Raw genomic sequence first — 20588 nt, 5'->3', positions numbered from 1 at the left:
GGGTGTGGTGTGGAGAACGTGTGCCTAAAAGGCAAATCGTCTTTTTCTGCCAAATCTTTGTAGTGTATTGTGTCATCGGTGCGGTCATTGCCAACTTGAGTTAGTAACAAGGAGACAAACAACTGTGGACCATTTTACTGAGCAGTTGCATTAGTTACATTCTCCACAAACCTTCACTGAAATACACCTCTTACTGGAACAACGGGAGTCTTGTGTCCAACGTCAGTCACAACTCCAACAATAACCACAACATCAATCTTCTTTTAGACACACCTCTGACTTCGAGTGACCCGTCATACAGCAGCAGAATTCTGGAATTATGAACAACAACAACCAATTTTACTTAACGTTACCCAGTGACAGTTACATGGAGATGTTTTTCAAAAATACCTTGTTTTCTTACACGAATAAATTGCCTCAGTCCATCCAATTAGATCACGAAGACCATTGAGAAGTGGCTTTGGTGGAAATGATTTACCCTAACCAAATTAAAAACATCATCGAAACTCAAAACACTTTCCAGGTCGAGATCCTGAACGCCCAATTGCAAAAATAAACAAATAAAATCGGATTTTCAGCTGACACAAAGTTAGCAAGCAATCAATAATTTAGCGTCAACACGTTGAAAAGTTATCAGGCTATTATTTTAGAGTTGAACAGTTGGTGGACACAATTGCTAACATGTTCGATACAGCGTTTAGCAAAACCATAAAGAAACACAAAACAGTGTTAAGATTGAGTACCACAAAGTGTCTCGTAGTCATCTGATGACATTTCAGGATACCGAAACGTTGTCTATCAGGTATAATGGTAGTATGTGTGAAATTTTGGGTGAACATACACATATGGAAGCACAGAATCTGATCCCGAAGAGCAATTTTAATTTGGATTTTACATTGCTTTTGGATCTCCGGTAGACCTGATCGAAGGACTAAATTTGATTTTTGTGTCATCGGTGCGGTCATTGCCAACTTGAGTTAGTAACAAGGAGACAAACAACTGTGGACCATTTTACTGAGCAGTTGCATTAGTTACATTCTCCACAAACCTTCACTGAAATACACCTCTTACTGGAACAACGGGAGTCTTGTGTCCAACGTCAGTCACAACTCCAACAATAACCACAACATCAATCTTCTTTTAGACACACCTCTGACTTCGAGTGACCCGTCATACAGCAGCAGAATTCTGGAATTATGAACAACAACAACCAATTTTACTTAACGTTACCCAGTGACAGTTACATGGAGATGTTTCTCAAAAATACCTTGTTTTCTTACACGAATAAATTGCCTCAGTCCATCCAATTAGATCACGAAGACCATTGAGAAGTGGCTTTGGTGGAAATGATTTACCCTAACCAAATTAAAAACATCATCGAAACTCAAAACACTTTCCAGGTCGAGATCCTGAACGCCCAATTGCAAAAATAAACAAATAAAATCGGATTTTCAGCTGACACAAAGTTAGCAAGCAATCAATAATTTAGCGTCAACACGTTGAAAAGTTATCAGGCTATTATTTTAGAGTTGAACAGTTGGTGGACACAATTGCTAACATGTTCGATACAGCGTTTAGCAAAACCATAAAGAAACACAAAACAGTGTTAAGATTGAGTACCACAAAGTGTCTCGTAGTCATCTGATGACATTTCAGGATACCGAAACGTTGTCTATCAGGTATAATGGTAGTATGTGTGAAATTTTGGGTGAACATACACATATGGAAGCACAGAATCTGATCCCGAAGAGCAATTTTAATTTGGATTTTACATTGCTTTTGGATCTCCGGTAGACCTGATCGAAGGACTAAATTTGATTTTTGTGTATTCCGATGTTGTGGAGTACAATGTAGTGGCACTCACCTCCGTGAGACGAGGAAGACACACTTCCAGAGGACAGTAAACCCCTAGAGCTAGAAAGACCAAGAAAAGAAGAAGCGTCCGAGACTTAGACGTTTTTGATTATTAAAAAACGGAGAGAAAAAGAAAGAATGAAAAGTAGGCACCTAGAATCTTGCGCCTGCTCCAAGTCAGACTGTCTCTGTTTGCCGTGCCACCCACAATGACAATGGGAGAATCCCAATGGGTCGAATTTCATCCCGTCTCCTCTGTCAAGAACTCATGATTAGCTCCCATCAAGTTTGAAATCAAAGGACAGTCCGAAGATTACATCGATCTGAATAGCAGTTATTTGTACTTGATAGTGAAAACAGATCGACACATCGACGAACGGTCCCGATACAAAGGACAATGATATTGTAGCCCCCGTCAACAATTTCGTGTATTTCTTGTTCAGTGGAGTGGATTTATACTTGAATAATAAACTGGTCAGTAGCAGCATGGATACGTACCCTTACGGAGCGTATCTGGAAAATCTCTTGGCGTACGGAAAAGAAGCCAAGAACGCTCATCTGGATGGTTATGTAATATGGGTACCTGACATGCAGGCTAATACAACAATACCGATTTACAGATAAAGAACCAGACAACAATGTGGGCTTCAACAGTCGACGAAACGAAATCAAAGGACCCAGAACAAATTTAGAACTGATGGATCGTTTGCGTTTAGACATGTGGTTGCAAGAGATGTATTTGGTGAACGGAGTGGATGTCCCCCTGAATCTGCCGCGTTCCATTTGATAGCTGAGTCTGCCGATTGCGAAACAGTATTTAAAGAAGCCAGACTCCGTACGACGTGTGGAAATGTTCCCTAAAGTAGAAACGCCATGAGTCACAATTTGAGCAGAACGAGTACCAAGTATCCGATACGACGCTTGGAAGTGAAAACTTTTACTATTTCCGCTGTACATCAATCGATGATCGAAGATCATCTGTTTCAAGGACAGTTGTCCAAACATTCGATCATTGGTATCGTCAAAAATACATCCTTCAATGGAGCCTTCGAGGAAATTCCTTTTGAGTTTCAGCGCTACAACACGACCAAGATCGAAGTCAGTCGAGATGGCAAAATCTTGTTTTCCAGGCTTTTCAATCCTGACTTTAGTGAAGAGAAGAAGAATTACTTGAGATCGTACTTGTCCCTGTACGAAGCTACGGGACGGTTAGGAAGCAACACCAGTCAGGGCATTATGTACAAGCATTATACAGACTGCTACACTTTGTAGGCCTTTGATTTCACTCAAGAACAAGGCAGCGACGAGGGACATTTCAACCCTATCAATTCTGGTCAAATTCGTGTGGAACTTCAGTTTGCAAAGCCATTGCCCGTAGACAACACAGTGAACGTCATATTCTATGCTGAATTCGACAATAAAATATTTATCAACAGTTTGAGATAAGTCATTCTAGATTCATATAAACTATGGAACACTCTGATTCCTCTTTGAATGGTGGATAATCTATGTAAATGGGATGGGAAAATAGCATGGCAGAAGACCCCTAAGGCAAAGACAAAAAGGACGTAGTGATGAAGTCACGATGGCCAGAACAAGAACAACGTTTATTCTCCTGTTTTGCCAAACACCAGGCGGATAAAATTACGGAATCGATCAAAAAAGATTGCTATTGATGTCAAAACGATCATCCCAGTCAAATTAAACAAGATAAATGTATTATGATGTATTATGATGAGTCAAGAAGAAAAAGTTGACGAGTGTCTGGACGAAGCTTGGAGTCTTATCTCGGAAGAAGGCGTGTTGCATCAATGTTATAAAGACTTGAATGATCATTCCTCTCCTCCATTGTTGGCTCTAGAGATCCATCACATTGAAGTTCTCTTGGCCCACAGTTCGGAGACGAAGCGAAGAAATGGTATCTTTTGGTGGAGTTTTCAAACTAAATGTCAGGACTGAATTGATGATGTATCATTGCCTGTGAAGAAAACAACGAAGAAATAAACCCACAGATAACGGATACCTGGGAACTTTATTACCTATTGAATAACAGTTCGTATACTGCTTATTGGAATCCAGTGATGTGTGCTCAAGATGAACGGCCTCATCGCAAACATCAAGACCATTAAAGCTTATGTCATCAACACGGCCAACAGTCATCTACCAGGAACCCACTGGGTAGCCGTCTACTTTCTTAAAGAGAGTTTTGTGGAGTAATTTGATTCGTAGGGATTGCCACATTTTGGAAAACGACATTGTCGACTTTATGATAAGAATAGACCAGACGACACGCTTCAATAATGTGGAATTACAAGTCACAAATCCCTTTGTGTGTGGACAATATTGTGTGTATTTTCTTCATCAACGCAGTTTTGGATATTCTTTAGAACATTTACTGACGTACTTTGATCGTCACTCTTCCAGAAACGATGACAAAGTAGATTGCTGGTTTTGTGACCATTATGGTTATCTTTTGTCTTTAACTAGGAAACGTAGTGTGTACATCAATGGCTCAATGATTTTCATCAGTTGTCAACCATGTCAAAAATATTTTATTTATTTGAAACATTGTTTGTTTGTTTGAAGAAAAAAATGTTTTATGGTTAACTGTTGTTTGCTTGTTGTTTAAATAAAACAAAATGCTGTGTTTTGAAAAAGTCTCCAGTCTGACCATCCAGTCTGACCATCCATTGTTGACTCGTTCACCAATGAACATGCCTTCTCATTTAGCTCACCTAAACGAAGCCTACCTGCATTTGCATCGTGTCAGGCAAAGCCTTATACCCAAACCTGAAGACTGTCAGGATGCTGCAAGTAGCTGAACACCTTTTAGAATGGACCTCCAGAAAGGAAATCAAGAAGGTGAAAGAAGAATGGACGGAGAAGTATAGACTTGAGAAGCAGAGAAAGCAGCAGCAACAAAAATAGGAACCAGAGATATTATCGACTGCCATGATGACAAGAAAGTGTTCTCTTTCTCTTTCCGAAGAAGCAGACCCTATCCTTTGGGAAAGCCTGCCACCAGACGGGCACGCAATTTTAGACGATAAAAGATTGCCATAATCTCCGTCCACAAAACAACAGCCCTTTTCAGCTACCCAGATCTCTAGAAAAGAGACTTCAAATTGCCAGTTGGAATGAGTGTGAAGTAGTGTGACTATACACACGCACTTCTTTCCTGATATATGTGTGTGTGTTTCTGTGTGTTAATTGTGTGTTTGTATTCGTTCGCGTACATTTGTGAAGATAGTAGACTTTGATGTTAGTTAACGTTCGCGTACGTTTGTTTGTAGATTATATTTAAGGTTTGTATGCGTTTGCGTACATCTGTGGGGATAGTTTATATGGGTTTGTTATTTTCTTCTTCCCGTGTGTTCATAGTATATTTGGGGTTGTTTGTTTTCCCTCCCTTCAGTGTGGGTAGTATAGTTTGGGGTTGTTTTCACTCCTTCTGTGTATATATTATATTTTGGATTTGTTTGTTTTTTTCTTCCATCTGTGATGTGTTTGCATTTGTGTGTGTATTTCTGTGTCTGTATGTGTTAGCGTATGTTTGTGTAGATAGTAGTGTTTTTATCCCTTCCCTTCTGTGTGGATGGTAGAAAATGTGTGTTTGTATGCGTACGCGTACCTTTGTGTAGATAGTAGATATTGGTGTTTTTTATAGTAAATATTGGGGTATTTTTGATAGTGGATAATGTTTTTTTTTACCCTTCCCTTCTATGTGGATGGTATATTTTGGGTTTGTTTTCTCTTCTTCCCTGTGTGTTGTGTGTATTTGTGTGTGTGTGTGTGTGTGTGTTTATTTGTGTGTTTGTATACGTTTGTTTGGTTGTATGTATTTGTCTTTGTTTGTCTTTATAAAACTCCCTTTATCCCTATCAAATACATTTCACCTACCTACCTACCTACAGTAGCGCGTATTCAGGTCAGCCACTTGCAACACTGTTGCCATGATTCCCCTAGTGTCTAGTACAGATACATCACTCAAGCTGGAAATTTTGTGACTATAAATATAGACTTGGTTTTTCCCACAGGTTGTAGCTATAAAAAGATACTAGATTGTTATAAACAGGAACGTCACAGAAGGTGAAGCTATAAATATATAGTGGGGTTTTCCAAAGAAATTTCAGATCTGTTGTAGGTATAAAATATATAGTGGGTTTCACAGGAATTTCAACAGGTTATAGCTATAAATATATACATGTTTTTTTTATCCATAATAGTATTTATTTGAGCCTATAAATAGTTACTATGTTTTAACATTTTATTCCAAACCAATGTAATCTAATGTTCGGGAATAGCCTCCTTTAAATGTTGGGACAATTTTGTCATTTTAGCGTTACTTTTAGTCGAATCCGTTTTGGTGATGGTCTTTTCCTTCATTACAGATATTTATAGCATCATTTCAATTATGCAAATTTATGAACACCGCCAACATAATTTCAGGTTTAGGTAATGCTTTATATATAAATATCGGGCTGTACTAGTATATTTTCGTCTCTGTCTCTGTTGTGTTTGGCCCTCTAACACCCTTGTCCCTAAACAGGCCCTATACAATTTCCCCGTTGTCCCTATACAGTCCCAACATATGTTAATCATTACCTTGTTCCGCCATAGTCCTATCCATGTCAAAATTCCCCATGTTAAATTTCCCTTGTCCCTATACAGTCCCAACCTATGTTAAGCTTTCTCTTGTCCCGCTATAGTCCTGCCCTTGTTAAATTTCCCCATGTTCCAGGGCGATTTTCCTTATATGTTCTCATTTGCCCTATTGTATCAATATATGTATATGTGTTGTAAGTGTTATATATTTGTATGTCTATTCCTCTCCTGTATTTGTCTCTCCCTCGGGTAGCATGTTTTCAGGTCAGCCACTTGCATCATTGTTGCCAGTGTTCCGCCCAATTGAGGTCAGCCACTTGCAAAATTGTTGCCAGAGTTCCGCCCATTTGAGGTCAGCCGATTACAAGATTTTTGCCAGTGCCCATTACCATAACGTCAATTCCTATTGAGTCTAAACAGGCCCATGTTCAATTCCAGTTTGAGGCTATAATGCCGGGACCCTTTTTAACACAGAAGTCTACGTGACGCTATAAATCTTGAGGCTATGGTGCCGGGACCCTTTTTAACATACAAGTCTACATGAGGCTATAAATCTTGTGGCTATAGTGACGGGACGTTTTCTTAACACAGAAGTCTACGTGAGACTAAAGTGACCCACTTTACTCACGTTTCAATACAAGCAAACCAGGTCAAGATGTTAGATCGAAAATATTCAATTAAAATTTATTGGTGAGTTTAAAGAATATTTATCTAGGATCTCGTTTTAACAAAGCACCGTACATGTTGATTAAATTAACATGAAATAAAAAGCGAAACACTTTATCTGTTTACAAAGTAATTATGATCGCAGTACCTAAATGGTTCTAATTTGAAACGAGCATAACTTCAAAATGATCATAACGTCTATGACTACTTCAGCGCAGACAGGAAATTGTTTTTTTAAAGACATTACGTTGATTAAAACAAGGCGACATATACACATTTCATCTTCAACGGCAAGCAAAGTGTTTGATTGAAACCACTGTTTTACAAACACAATCCGTAGACGTATCTGATGAAAAGCAACACCAACAATAATTAAACACAATCAACACCAACAATAATTAAACACAATCAACAACAACAATAATTAAACACAATCAACGAGTAAGAAAAGATTAGATAATCAATGGCTTGCACCGTCATAGAAAATTAAAGTGGAGAACTTCCATCAACAGTGGAAATATTATTTACCTCCCAAGTAGAAAGAAAATTAAAGGGTTAGACAGAAGTTATAAATTTTACAATATTATCTGTTCAATAGGTTGTCAAACGCTATATAACAAAAACAGATTCGAGAGCAGAAAAAGACATTTGTTAAACACTACGCCCGATCAAACGTTTTGAAGAGTTTTGAAAGTACAATACATGCATATATACTTATTCTTATAAGTAGCAAGATAAAATATGCCAGAAACTGCAAACATTAATGATTATGCATACATTTTCAGGACAGACTCACGTTTAGCTTAATTCGTTTAAGTAGTATCGTTCACCGTCATGAGATACAAGTTTATAGTCCTTTTCGTTTCACTAATAAAAGATGGACTTCGAGATAAATACTTATTTTGGTTTATAATCGTCTCTTTAGGCGTAGTCATTAGTATTAATTAGTGTCTGCGAGGAATATTGCATTATATAAACTAGTCTGACGAAATGCCCTTGAGACTTATCTGCTCTAATCTATCATAACACGATTTAATAATGGACATGAAATGAAAGTACAATCAAAAATCAATGTACACAATACGCACCAAATCATAATTATGAACGAATTTTAGTCATCATAGTATCGATTTTGTCCTTACAAGAGGATGTGAATTGAATTAGGAAGATATACTTATAACGATTACTTCATATTATGTATGGTAAGTTAAAACTTTAATTAAGAGTTATGTTGCATTTCTTGACAATGGAACTAATGTCAAAATATCACTGATCTTACAGAAGAGAAAAATTTATCTTTAACAAAATTAATTTAGCAATTCATGTTCGGTCTATGGATTTAGAATTATGTATTATTTGAGAATAACATCGTCAATATCACTCAGGTTGAACATATTCTTTTTGCAGAATGTCTAACCTGCATGTAGTTCTTTATCGTGAGTATTATACATGTGATAATCTAGCTTGGTTCTGGCAATGAATAAATGCAGAAAGCAGTTATGCTTTTTGTTCGACAATTTTATTATATTAAATCAAAATCATTTTCCCTTCACTTTACAGAGGAAATTTCGTTTACAATAAGTCATTACGTATACAATTTGCTAAAGTCAGCCTTCTGCCCTATTTATTTTCATTTCACAGTGTCACGGGCTCTCGTTCTCACTATTCATTTCTCCCTTGTTCCATCCTTTTCATTTTTTTCTTCTTTCGTTTTTGTTTTGTTCTCTTGATATCTTCTCCTCCTTTCCATTATGATTTTTCGTTCTTTCTTTATTGCCATTCTTTCATTTTCGTTTCTTTCTTGTTCACCACAACATCTGATACCTACAATAAGAAGAAAACACATCGACCGTAATTTTCGTTTCCTTAAAGTTCAATCTTGGATTTTTAATGTAGCTATGCTTTATGCTGCCATCGGGTGTCTTTGAATTTTAGGGGTGGGGGTGGGTGAGGGGTGATCATGGGTATTGCAAGTGGTAATTAAATGGCAAAGATTAGCTAGATAATAAAATATATGTAGATTGACAGTACAAATGTTGGTTCAAAATGCTCGAAGGAAAAAGGTCCCACGCAAGCTATATATTAGCGTGTATGTTAGCATCGGTTTAGAAATTTAAAATACAAGATATATTACTGTTTCGGAAAGCACCCTTGTGTGCTGAACACTGTAGTAACGATCACCAAGAAAGGCGAGACCGAAACAATTTTTCAGTAAGTGCTTCATGCTAAAGGGTGTTGTTTCAGTGACATATGAGCAATAGGGGTTACTCGTATATCATGGAAAGTGAATGTTTGCATATTTTCAGTCTGTCCTCTTCTCGCACTAGATAAGCAGTCTTCACAATTTAAATATTTCACGCATTCAGGTGTGCCGACTAGCCCAAATAGAGCATTTTCTGCTACAAATCGAATGCGGCAAGCGGTCCTGCTACATCTTTTAAGTAGATGACCACGATTCGTGTGCATGAATCCACGCCACACGATTCATCGTGTAAATCAGTTCAAGGTTTTTCTTTCCAGCTTATTTCTTTTCTGCTTTTCCATTGGTTTTTATTGTATATTCACCCGTGCTCACCCACCAACTATGGAGTCTCAAGCGCCAGGGATTCACAGGGGATACTCGGCAAGTAACGATTCCTCCCTGTCGACCCGTTAAGCCACCTCCTTCTATGACATCTTCTGAGAAGGGAATAAGATAAAAGGGCAAATGGCACAACAATGAGGACACTTAAGGGGTAACGGTGATATCAAGAGACATACAATGAACAAATAATGAGAAAGCTAGAAATGCAAATTAGGATGACTTCCAAGATCCTGGCGTGTCCAGCTGATTTGCTGCAACCGGGCCCATCAGGACCACACGCCTATTAAGAAATATAAGCCAAAGTAGTGTGTTGAATCGTGGAGTTACTAAGAGGTCTCACTTTTACTAGACTACCATGATGATCTCCAGGTTCAATACTGGTCGCAAACCAATACTAACACACTGCCATTACTCTATTGCTTCTATCGACATACATACAGCAAGTATGCATGCAGAATAGCGTACAACCTTTAACCCGCAAGGATAGATATTGTATGTTGTGTGATGGTTTGTAGATGACAGGGTTTTGGTAACGGCACACAATGTAATGATAGTATAATGGTATAATGTGGGCTACGGATAGTAGCTGTCTGGTTCTTGGTAAGTACACACGGCGTGTGGGAAATTAATGTGATGTGTTGTATTCTATATAAACATGTTAGCAATACTGTTTTCCTTGTCTCGGGACTGCCTAAGAGATCTCCGTGCAGCTACTTACCGAATGCATCGCAAGAGCGACACATACAGAGATAAAGAGAATGACCTAGTCGGTCACCAAGCGGCGAGGTGAGGCCACAAATGCCACGAATGCCACTGGAGCAGAGATCTATTACAGATCTGGAGCATCGGACTTGAGACAGATACAGATGGGTTTCACTCCAACATAAATATCTGTCCAAAGAACGTCAGAAGGAGATACGTACGGTAGTGTACTAGAGAGATTCCGAAACACTATTCACTTGTATCTCTTTTTATGTTGCATGTGCCATATATCCAATTTCACCGACACCGACATTCTGATTGTTCTTCCATCCGATATCAGGACGCGAGCAATACGAGACTGAGTTTCGCTCAACAAACGATATTTTTCAATTCACTACCAGACCACAAGAACGTTATTGGATTCACTGATTGGAAACTAATTCGCGTTTTTAATATGTGTGTGTGTGTGTGTGTGAGTGAGTGAGTGTGTGTGTTATTTGGATTTTTAATGTAAGTTACATGTCATCAGTGTGGCAGTTTATAGTGATGCCTCGCAGTGGGAAATCTTTTCGCAGACATGTAACATCATGTCCCACCCAGTCATATTATCCTGACACCAGACCGACCAGTCCTAACACTAACATTTTAATGCTCTGCGCCTTGCGAGACAGCTGTTTGTGCTATTTTTACAAGTGTTTGTTATGACTCGGCCAGGATTCGAACCCACGACCTCCCGCATCCGCGGTCCGTTTTTAGTAGATAATATAGATCAATGATGACACGGTTTTACTCTGAATACCTCTTTTCAAATATGATTATGCAGGGAATCAGAACAGAAAGAAGCATTTTATCTTTGAAATTATATCACTAGTTTTAAGTTCTATGCTGATTCGTTAAATACATTATGTGAACATGTGACTCAAAGGTAAGCATAGTTTTAATTTATTACCTTTTTTGTCTCCAGCATAATATGTCAAGGTCTTTGGCAAGACATTTTCCTTGCATCGGTACAATATAACATTCAAGGTATTGCTTTGCCTGTAAATCAAAACTAGAAAAAAAATTCAATATGAAAAACACTACTTCATGGCAAATTAGAAATGACCACTCCTTGTCACGAATCTGTCAAGTATCAAATGAACCTTAATTATAAAAGGAGAATGTTCGATCCTAAAGAAGTAGCAACGAGCTCTGTTGAAAATAGTAGCTTCCGCAATATTCACTCATAAAATTCACCAAGTTTTTGATTAAAGAAAAGCTCGTTGTAAAACAGATTATTGAAAAATTTGGCCCTTGATCTTTGGTTACGTACTCAAAACGTTTCGACAATTACGGATTAGAGATAGTTAATTAGGCCTTCCGCTGATGTGTTGATGCGAACATGTATTGTTCCTGCCAATGAGTTATGATCAACGACTTTATATCGTACTCACCCATTTGTGCATTTCATAAGAAACCCTTGTTTCCGACACGGTGTTGCCTGCCATTGTAGGTACTTTACAAAGGGCGACCGCACATAAGAACAATTGCCTCCCCCACCCCCATTTCACCTCCTAACATGTTTTGGCATATATCTGTAAATTTGAATAGCTGACAACTATACATTTGTCCCCATCCAACCGCGAAAAAAATTTTACGGGCGCGCCTGTATTTCATAGTATTATGTCAGGCAGAATGAACAAGTTCATAGGTTTAAAATGACTTTTTAAGGCAAAGCTGCTAGTTGCTATAAATTGCTGCATTGTTTTGGATATGAAATTCTTTGATTAAAATGGAAGCAGCCTGTATGATTCTAAACAAAGTAAATTTAAGGGATAAACGTAAATCCATTGCACTTAATTGAACTGACTGACTATGAGACGTCTGCAACTATACTATGGTTTAACAAAGACGTGAGTGAAATCCAAACACATTACTATTTTCCCCATCAATTATGGAATTAAATAGCTCGATATAAATGTAGACATTTTCAAAATTGTCTTGAGTGAATAGTATTTGAAAGTATCGCGATAATATTGCAGACAGAAGTAATCCGAACAATAACAAGAATCAAGTCAATCTTATTTTTGTACATAATGTTTGAATTGTTTTGCTTTAATCTTTAATTTGATTAAGGTTAGTCCAAAACAATATCTTTATACAATGTTGCCTACGTGATTCCAGAACTGTTATGCATTAGTTACTGGTGCAATTTTGGGGCCGCACTACATCTGTCGAATGTGGGAACTTCCATCTTGCGCCTGTTTAACGATAGCCTACAGCGACTATGCATTAAAGGGTCACAAATTGATTCCATCTATGCCACTTAACGTCCCAATGTGGCTAAATCCCGAAGCGATAATATCTGATAAATTGGGCTCTAATTGCTTGTAAGATATGCAATTGCCTCGATGGTATGCTGCCATCCACTTTGAAGCCAAAGACATTATATAGTATTGGAACTATGAGGGGTTTTCTTGGTAGCCCTAGAGGTTTTGTCTTTTTAGCCCTCGCGGTTTTGTTTGGCTTGCCCTCGTTTTCAAGGAACAATATTTACATGGTTTGTAATCTAAAAATAGACACATATGCAGTCACCAGCATGCATAACTAGCCACTTCAGACATGTTCATCCGAACACGTTTTACAACTTGCATACCTTCTACATAAACATTCCAGATATTCAAGCTCAAACGGTTTCATCCACTTCTATGTAAGTCCAATACTGCACAGATATGCATAAATAACAATATATGTGATAAACTTTATCAAACACTTTTATTCTGAAAATGTTTCAAACAGTACACACACACACACACACAAATGGGCAGAGGGAAACAAGCAAACCCATATTGCGCATCTATATCGGTCACATGTCTGGCCTACGCAGTTTCATTAAAATTCTCAAGTGGTGTAGGAGTACAATTAAAGACAGTGAAGCGTAATCAGTCCAACATTATTTAGTATAATTATAAACGATCTGGAAAAATCTGTCTACCGCAACCAACCCGACCTATCGCAATTCGTTAATGATAGCGCCATATGGAAAACTGGCAACCCAACAAGCAGAGAAACGAATATACAACTGCAAAAAGGGGTAAACGATATAGGAAATTGGGCTGTTAAATGGGGATTTAAGTTGTCACCTCTAAAAACAGTAGGCATAATCTTCGATCCGGGAGGTGGCCACCTCCCACCACCTCCTAAATTAACCCTAGATGGGACACCCATACAATTCGAAAAACAAGCAACTTTCCTAGGCATGGTATTCAACCACGAACTCACATGTGCAGCCCACTTTCAAGAACTCGTAACAAAGTGCAACCGTGACATCAACCTCCTCCGAAACCTTAGAGGTGTAAACTGGCTGGCTGACCAAGAAAGCACTCGTTACTCTTTACAGAACGCGTATCAGGGCTAAATTGGATTACGGCTGCCAGGTCTACGGATCGGCGAGCACGACATTACCCAGGAAACTGGACACAGTCCAATCAAAAGCTCTAAGGGGGAGTCCTAAATATTACCCACGCACAAGATATATTTATAATAACAGGAGAACCCCCGCTAGAACTTATGCGGAAGGAATTGATGCTGCGATGATAAGCGACCCGAATATCAATACACCAATCCAACCATTTTACGGTACAAGCCCTCGCAGCATGCGACAAACCATTAGTCACAAAAGTGAAAAATTTAAAAAATACCTAGTGGGAAAATGATTACAGATCTAAAAAGAAAACTTCAAATCTCGAATATCAACCAGGAAAAACACTGTACTACCCAGATCCCCTTTGGACCTTCCCCACACCACAAATCGACCTTAGCCAACGTAAATTAGGAAACAAACAAAACGATCCGATAGGACTAAGGGCATAAATGCTAACGTACACAGACAACACTTACGAGACATACACGCAAAATTTCACAGACGGATCAAAAACAAAAAAAAAAGAACAATTAAAACGGCAGCAGGGATAGTGATCCCAAACTTAGATATCACCTTTGGAAAAAGACTACCCGACCAGTGTGCAATTTACACTATAGAATTCATGGCAATACTAATGGCATTAACCTACGTAAAAACATATCCAACAACTAGCACGGTCATTCTAAGCGACTCGTACAGTGTACTGTAATCTTTGGCAACGGACCAATCCAAGAGAAGACCTAATATGGTTAACCATGCAAGATCTCTACGCAAATTCGTATGGATGCCCTCACACATCCAAATCCGGGCAACGACAAAGCAGACGCAGAAGCAAAAAACTCCACAAATGAACCCACGGCCAAAAACATAGCCTACAGCTTCACTGAAATCAATAGTATTATCCTAAAAAAGAACAATGCCATGTGGCAAGAACAATGGGACAAATCAGACGCTAATAGCGAAATACACACATACAGAGAATAAAGTAAGTAGAAAAGTCAAATATCTGACATTCAAAAGCCCATACGACATAACAATAATAAATCGAATAAGAGCAGGTAAAACCCTATTGGCAGGATGCCCAGGGAAACACATAAATTGTAGATCACCTACAAACTGCCCTTACTGCCCAACTCCAGAAACAATATAGCATGTGCTAAATATATGCCCCAACTAGAACCAGGAAAGAGCCGAACTAAACATCCAACAGGAACTAATAGGAGAACGGTCCACGTACCCGGAGTTACTAGTGGCAAAAAGCAATAACATAGGAAAGACCTATAACAACATTCTGGCATTCATTAACAAAATAGGCAAAAGGGGACAAATATAGCTTAATGTAGTGTTAGAAATAAAGATGTGTCTTGTAAACAAGTACATCTAAAAACTGAATTAAAAAAAAATATAATTAACTTCATACATGAATCTGACCCACTAAATAAATACCGTACAATCATTTACACCTAGGAGACAGGCTAACAAACTAAATGCAAGCAACAATAACATCAGATTCGTTGACAGGTCATAGCGACTCGCGTGTTCAGCAAAGATATATGTCTTATCAAAATAGATTTAGCCTGAAAATAACATCACAAACGTAACTATATTCACAAATTAGGATATAAATAAGATCAGATGTCTTTGACTCGTCTTAGCGGCCCGAGCAATCGGCAAAGATATTTGTCTTAACAAATTGGTCTTAGCCTGTAAATAAAATAGCAAACAAAAAACAATGAAAGCTAAATTAAACAAATGAACAGTTAACTAGCCAAATGATAACGGGAGAAAACAAACAACCCCGTTCTAGAAGCAGACATCTCATAGAAAGCGTGGCAATATTAAAGAACATCAGGAGACAAGAAGACGACCAAACACATCAACGGGCACGGGAAAAGAAGAAAAGAACTGAAATAAAGAAGAGCAGGAAAATATACAGCAAGAAGTAAAGGAGGCCTAAATGAAGAGAAGAAAGAACAGACCACCTGACAGAAACCTCCTGAAGACTTGGGGAAAAGAAAATAATCGAAACGGTTTCTTGCCACAAATATTTTTTTTAAAAACCCACCCCACCCCATGTCTGAAAAGAATTGCCATCCCGAAACAAAAACAAGGTTAATACCAACAATCCTCCCTCAACCCAACCCACACATCTATGCGAGAAAGTGTGCGTGAATGTGTGTTGTCGGAATATATGTAAAAACTAACAGAAACACGAATATATATATATATATATATATATATATATATATATATATATATATATATATATATATATATATATATATATACAGCTTCCACACAAATATAGCACACACACCTACCCATTCACTCCCTCCCCCCCCCCCCTTGAAAAAAACAGATAGCACACACACAAGTTTACCACACATGGCTTTCACTCCGACCCACGAAAGCCCTCTTTAGACCAAAAACCTGCTGGCCCTGAAAATGGTCTCAATTCCCACTTGAGAAATATCTACCCAGATTGAGATCTCAGAAGAAAAAAAAAGGGCTACTTAAGCCTACACGATGTGACCAACATTTCGAAAACTTCATGTACGCACACTACGCGAAATTAAAAGAACTAACGTAAGATAGGAAAATTCACAACTCAGAAATATCTGAATCGAATGTGACAATTACATGTTTGGCAAAATAATATAGGAACAGTCCAATACAAATAGCAAACTGGGCATTCATTTGAAACACGAATTTTAAAACCACTGCTACTAGTGTACATGGTGACAGCCTGGAATGGGAGAGGACGGGGATGCAGTCCACCTTCGGGAAACAACGATGGAGGAGGTCGCTGTGACGGTGTCCTTAGCGTGGCCTTTGGGGCTCCTCTGCTTCCGGTTGCTTGCTTGGCAGGCATGGTAATAATAGCGGTGAATCGCAAAAATCAAATAGTACACAAGCGTGTACAAATTTACCAGTCGTACATACAAAATGGTGCACGCGAATTTAATCCAAAGTACAAGCCACGTAGAGCTGAATTCTAAACAAGGCACTTTTATACATTTGGTCAAACATTTCCCATACAAAAGGTCACAGGAAAACGCAATATTGCATTGTACAGCTCAACTCACCAGATGCCTAGATTAGTTAAAATGCATTGCAGCCTTTCCCTGTATTTAGGAAAGAAGTGATGACAATCAAATGACTTCTCATAATACTTTGTGCAGTTTCTAACAAATTTAACTAAACGTTAGTTACATTGAAAGGTCAAACTTTGTTGCACATGTACATGAATGAGTTATTTAACCCACAATGTCTCAAGACAATTTATCAAACAAGTTATGAGAAAATATTCTAACAAAAATTTGTGAAAATAAGTCTTTAAACAAATAGCTCCTCTTCAACAATGAATTAAGAAAACATCAAAACAAGCAGGCTATTCTATAAAATCGTTTTAGCACCAATGGAGATCAAGCGACGCAAGATTTTCCTTAAAACTGTTCTTCCTAAAACACCCCTTATTTAAAAATGCTTCAATTAAAAAACACAAAAGTGTTGTAGGTGATAAAAGTAAAACCTTATTTTAGGAATGTTCAGGAAGCATACAATTTTACATTCTTTTATAATAAAAATTAAATTAAAAAACATTTTTATTAGTGGTGTACCAATATACCATTTACTGCACATTTGAGAAATTTGACTAGAGTATACGTCCTATGAACACGTTGAATGCAAGCATGAAAAACGTTCACGCATCCAAAAAACTAGAAACGTAACAAAAAAAGAACAAAACGGATTTAATGATAACTAACATAAGTTGTTATCCCTATTCTTATTGACACACTTCTTTGATGTTGATTTTACCTACCACATTTCTTATCAGGTGATTCTTGTTTTTCTTTTTTGGAGGCGATTCGGGTGTTACTGATATAAAGGACGATATGTGCTATAAGAAAATGACACTGACATTGTCCTGGTTAAATGTTGTGAGACACTCACCCTAATGAACTCCCAGATCATCGACCATTCATTGCTGATGACGTATAAAAATTTCGATGCAAATTCTCCTGCCTATATGTGGGTGGAATATTTGTGCCTAATAGTCCACAAAGTGGATTCATGACTAGTTAAGTTCAAGGGAATTATTGGAATTACCGCCTTGCTAATTGCTTCGACAAATTGCAACAAATAATCTTTTACAGAACGTCTCCAATTTCTAATAGACTTAACAATGTGTTTGCCTTTGTATCGACGTATTTGCACTGGCAAGTCATATCTGCCCATCCCGCAACTACAAACCACTTTGTTACCCATGTTCCGTTCCAATGGCCTTTATCTGAAAATATGGAAATGACGTTGCGTTTCACATACAGGCATAGCCCAAAGGTACGAAATATCAATCAGGCGTTGATGGTGGTAAGTGAGTATATGTAGGATAAACAATTAAAGAGGTAAACAGATCCTGGTTTTATTGTTTCTGTGTTTGTTACTTGCTTGCTTGATTGATTGTATGTTTATTTGTTTGCTTGTTTGTCTGTTTGTTTGTTTGTTTGTATTATTTGCATTATTGTAGAAATGTTGAAAATGAATGCTTTTTATTTCAGTCACTATTTGTTAACTGGAATCATTTGCCTCACCACCTTTTTACAAATTAGCGGTAGATGGTTGACTTTATTTTTTCCCATACGGGTCACCATTTATTTTTAAACTGAGCACTGCCCGGATGTATAGTGTGCTATTACACCATCTTTTTTTTTGTTAACGGTCAGTGCCGTTCATTTACTTTATTTAGATTACTCTTAACGCATTTTGACATGCGTAGATGCCAAAAGTCAGTGCAAAATAGGTACGTAAATGGATAAATTAATGAGTATATGTATCAAGAATTTGAAATAGAAACAAATTCTGATTGTAAAATTAGTCTATTCTCTCGCACTAATTTAACAGTGTCTTATCGATATTTGTCACAGAATTCAATGGCACTAAAAGTGTGCATATTTTGAAACCTGTTGAGGTTTGGTATATTTTTGAGCACATTCTAATATAACATTTGTTGAAATAGGCTTGCCAGGTGGTGTAACTAAACACTGGTTTTAATGATGTCACTTGCGAGAAGCATTTCTTTCCTTACTGCAAGAATCGGAAACACTTTTGAATCTTTGCGTTCAATAAAAGTAACATTAGAACAACAGTCTTTACGGGTATTACGACGAAAAGCTTTAACTATATGTGGTGAGATCAACAAATTCTTCAAGAATCCTCAAATTCTTGTTAAGAACTAAATTGTCGTTCAGTCCGAAGTTCGCAGATGGCTATACGGCCTCTCAAATACTCGTTCGGGAAGTCTTTCGATAGGATGTGTTGCAAATAGAAACCAGCATGTGTTTGTATGACAATCAAAGCGCTCTCAACGAGGTTGTCAGCTTTTTATCAAGACACTTCATGGGATGGACACTCCTACTAAATTGCACAAAATTAATTGAATTTAGATAAACTGAAATTGTGCAGCGGCACAAAATTACTTGACACATCTCAGTTATTTCCTGATATGTTTTAAAAGCATTTCTAATGACTTGTTTGTCACCAAAAGTACACTTTGAAAGGAGACGTATGAATCAATTCGTTGCAGTCTATTATATGTTTCTGACCTACACGTCTGTAAGGTTACGTAAATGCTGCATAAAGGAGTAGGAAAGACATTGCTCTTCAAAGAGACGCCACCACGCAGAAAGGAAAGATTGATACGCATGTGTGTGTATGTGCTCAAAGTACAGAAATGTAGACAACGCATTTAGGATTCTTCTGGAATTTGTAGACCTAATGGTTTGAAATTGTTCGTTATTCGGCAATAAACAATAATATCGTAGGAAATATTTTCTTCTCAATTTTCTTATAACATTAACAAACAAGCAAAGCTTATTAACGTACAAGCAAAATGTATATCCTTTCTCGACAACTCTTATTTTCACCTGGTTCATTGAGGACCATAATAACCAATTTATATATTAAAGTTATGTATTACGGCATATACGAATTAAGAGGGGGATGCGGTAGAGGGTTACACGTGCCACGGCCCTCCCCCTACGTAAGTCATGAAGACCGTGCTGGGTGCCATGGATTAAATTACATGCCTTTAAACAGACCATATGTATGTCTAATCAGTATAATACGGAGCCTAATATGGCCATTATAATTATAAACATATCAAGGACACTTTATGGATTGCTTTTAGTGCTCATTTGTAGATCTAAAAGCCGCAGTCATGCTTTTCAGTGCACAACTGACCTAACTCAACTTAGTCCAAATTTAGGAGGCACTACATGTATCACGTCCAATTACTCTTCCAATGCTAAATAGTCCTTGTTACAAGGAATACTACTCTAGCTTAATTGATTACGTCACAGGGGATATCCGATATTCTTTATACTAATCTAACACTCAATCTCTTATTTCTCTATGAGGAATTATAAGTCTCAGTTGATTAGTAAATCATAGATCATCTAATACATTTTACTTAAAATGACCCAATTTGTATTCCCATTATACAAGTTACTCCTTACTGCGTCGCTATTTATCTTCGCATTCGTTCTAAACTCCAAATTATCTCTTTTCGTCAATATTCGTGTCCAAAATTTTAAAATCGAATAATAAGCTACGGAAATTGTCCTACTCAAATAATACGTTGTAGGAAACGTGATGTTTTAATTTGGGAGGGAGGATAAAAAATGGAAAAAACATAGGTAGAAATTTTTATACCACGCAAAGAATTTATTTAAACTGGGCTAAAGGGGGCGGAGGGCGGGGGACTCCTCAACCCCT

General features: G+C 37.7%; 1 protein-coding gene across 1 annotated transcript in view; it reads right to left on the bottom strand.

Moving 5' to 3' along the window:
* The window catches only part of LOC149793783 (neuronal acetylcholine receptor subunit alpha-10-like), a 147157-nt gene extending 130471 nt beyond the window's left edge, over positions 1-16686 (bottom strand). Inside the window, exons 1-3 of the mRNA XM_089969050.1 lie at positions 16550-16686; positions 11361-11449; positions 9709-9804 (exon numbers count right to left, since the gene is read on the bottom strand). Coding sequence (XP_089825176.1) covers positions 9709-9804; positions 11361-11449; positions 16550-16686 — 322 coding nt within the window. The remainder of the gene's footprint in view (positions 1-9708; positions 9805-11360; positions 11450-16549) is intronic.
* Between the last annotated feature and the right edge of the window lie 3902 nt (positions 16687-20588).

This window comes from Sinohyriopsis cumingii, chromosome 8, assembly GCF_028554795.1.
Source record: "Sinohyriopsis cumingii isolate HCF-2022 chromosome 8, ASM2855479v2, whole genome shotgun sequence".
In the NCBI taxonomy this organism is placed as follows: domain Eukaryota; kingdom Metazoa; phylum Mollusca; class Bivalvia; order Unionida; family Unionidae; genus Sinohyriopsis; species Sinohyriopsis cumingii.
Note: the sequence above shows the minus strand (reverse complement) of the source record. Positions and strands in the feature narration are given on the sequence as shown.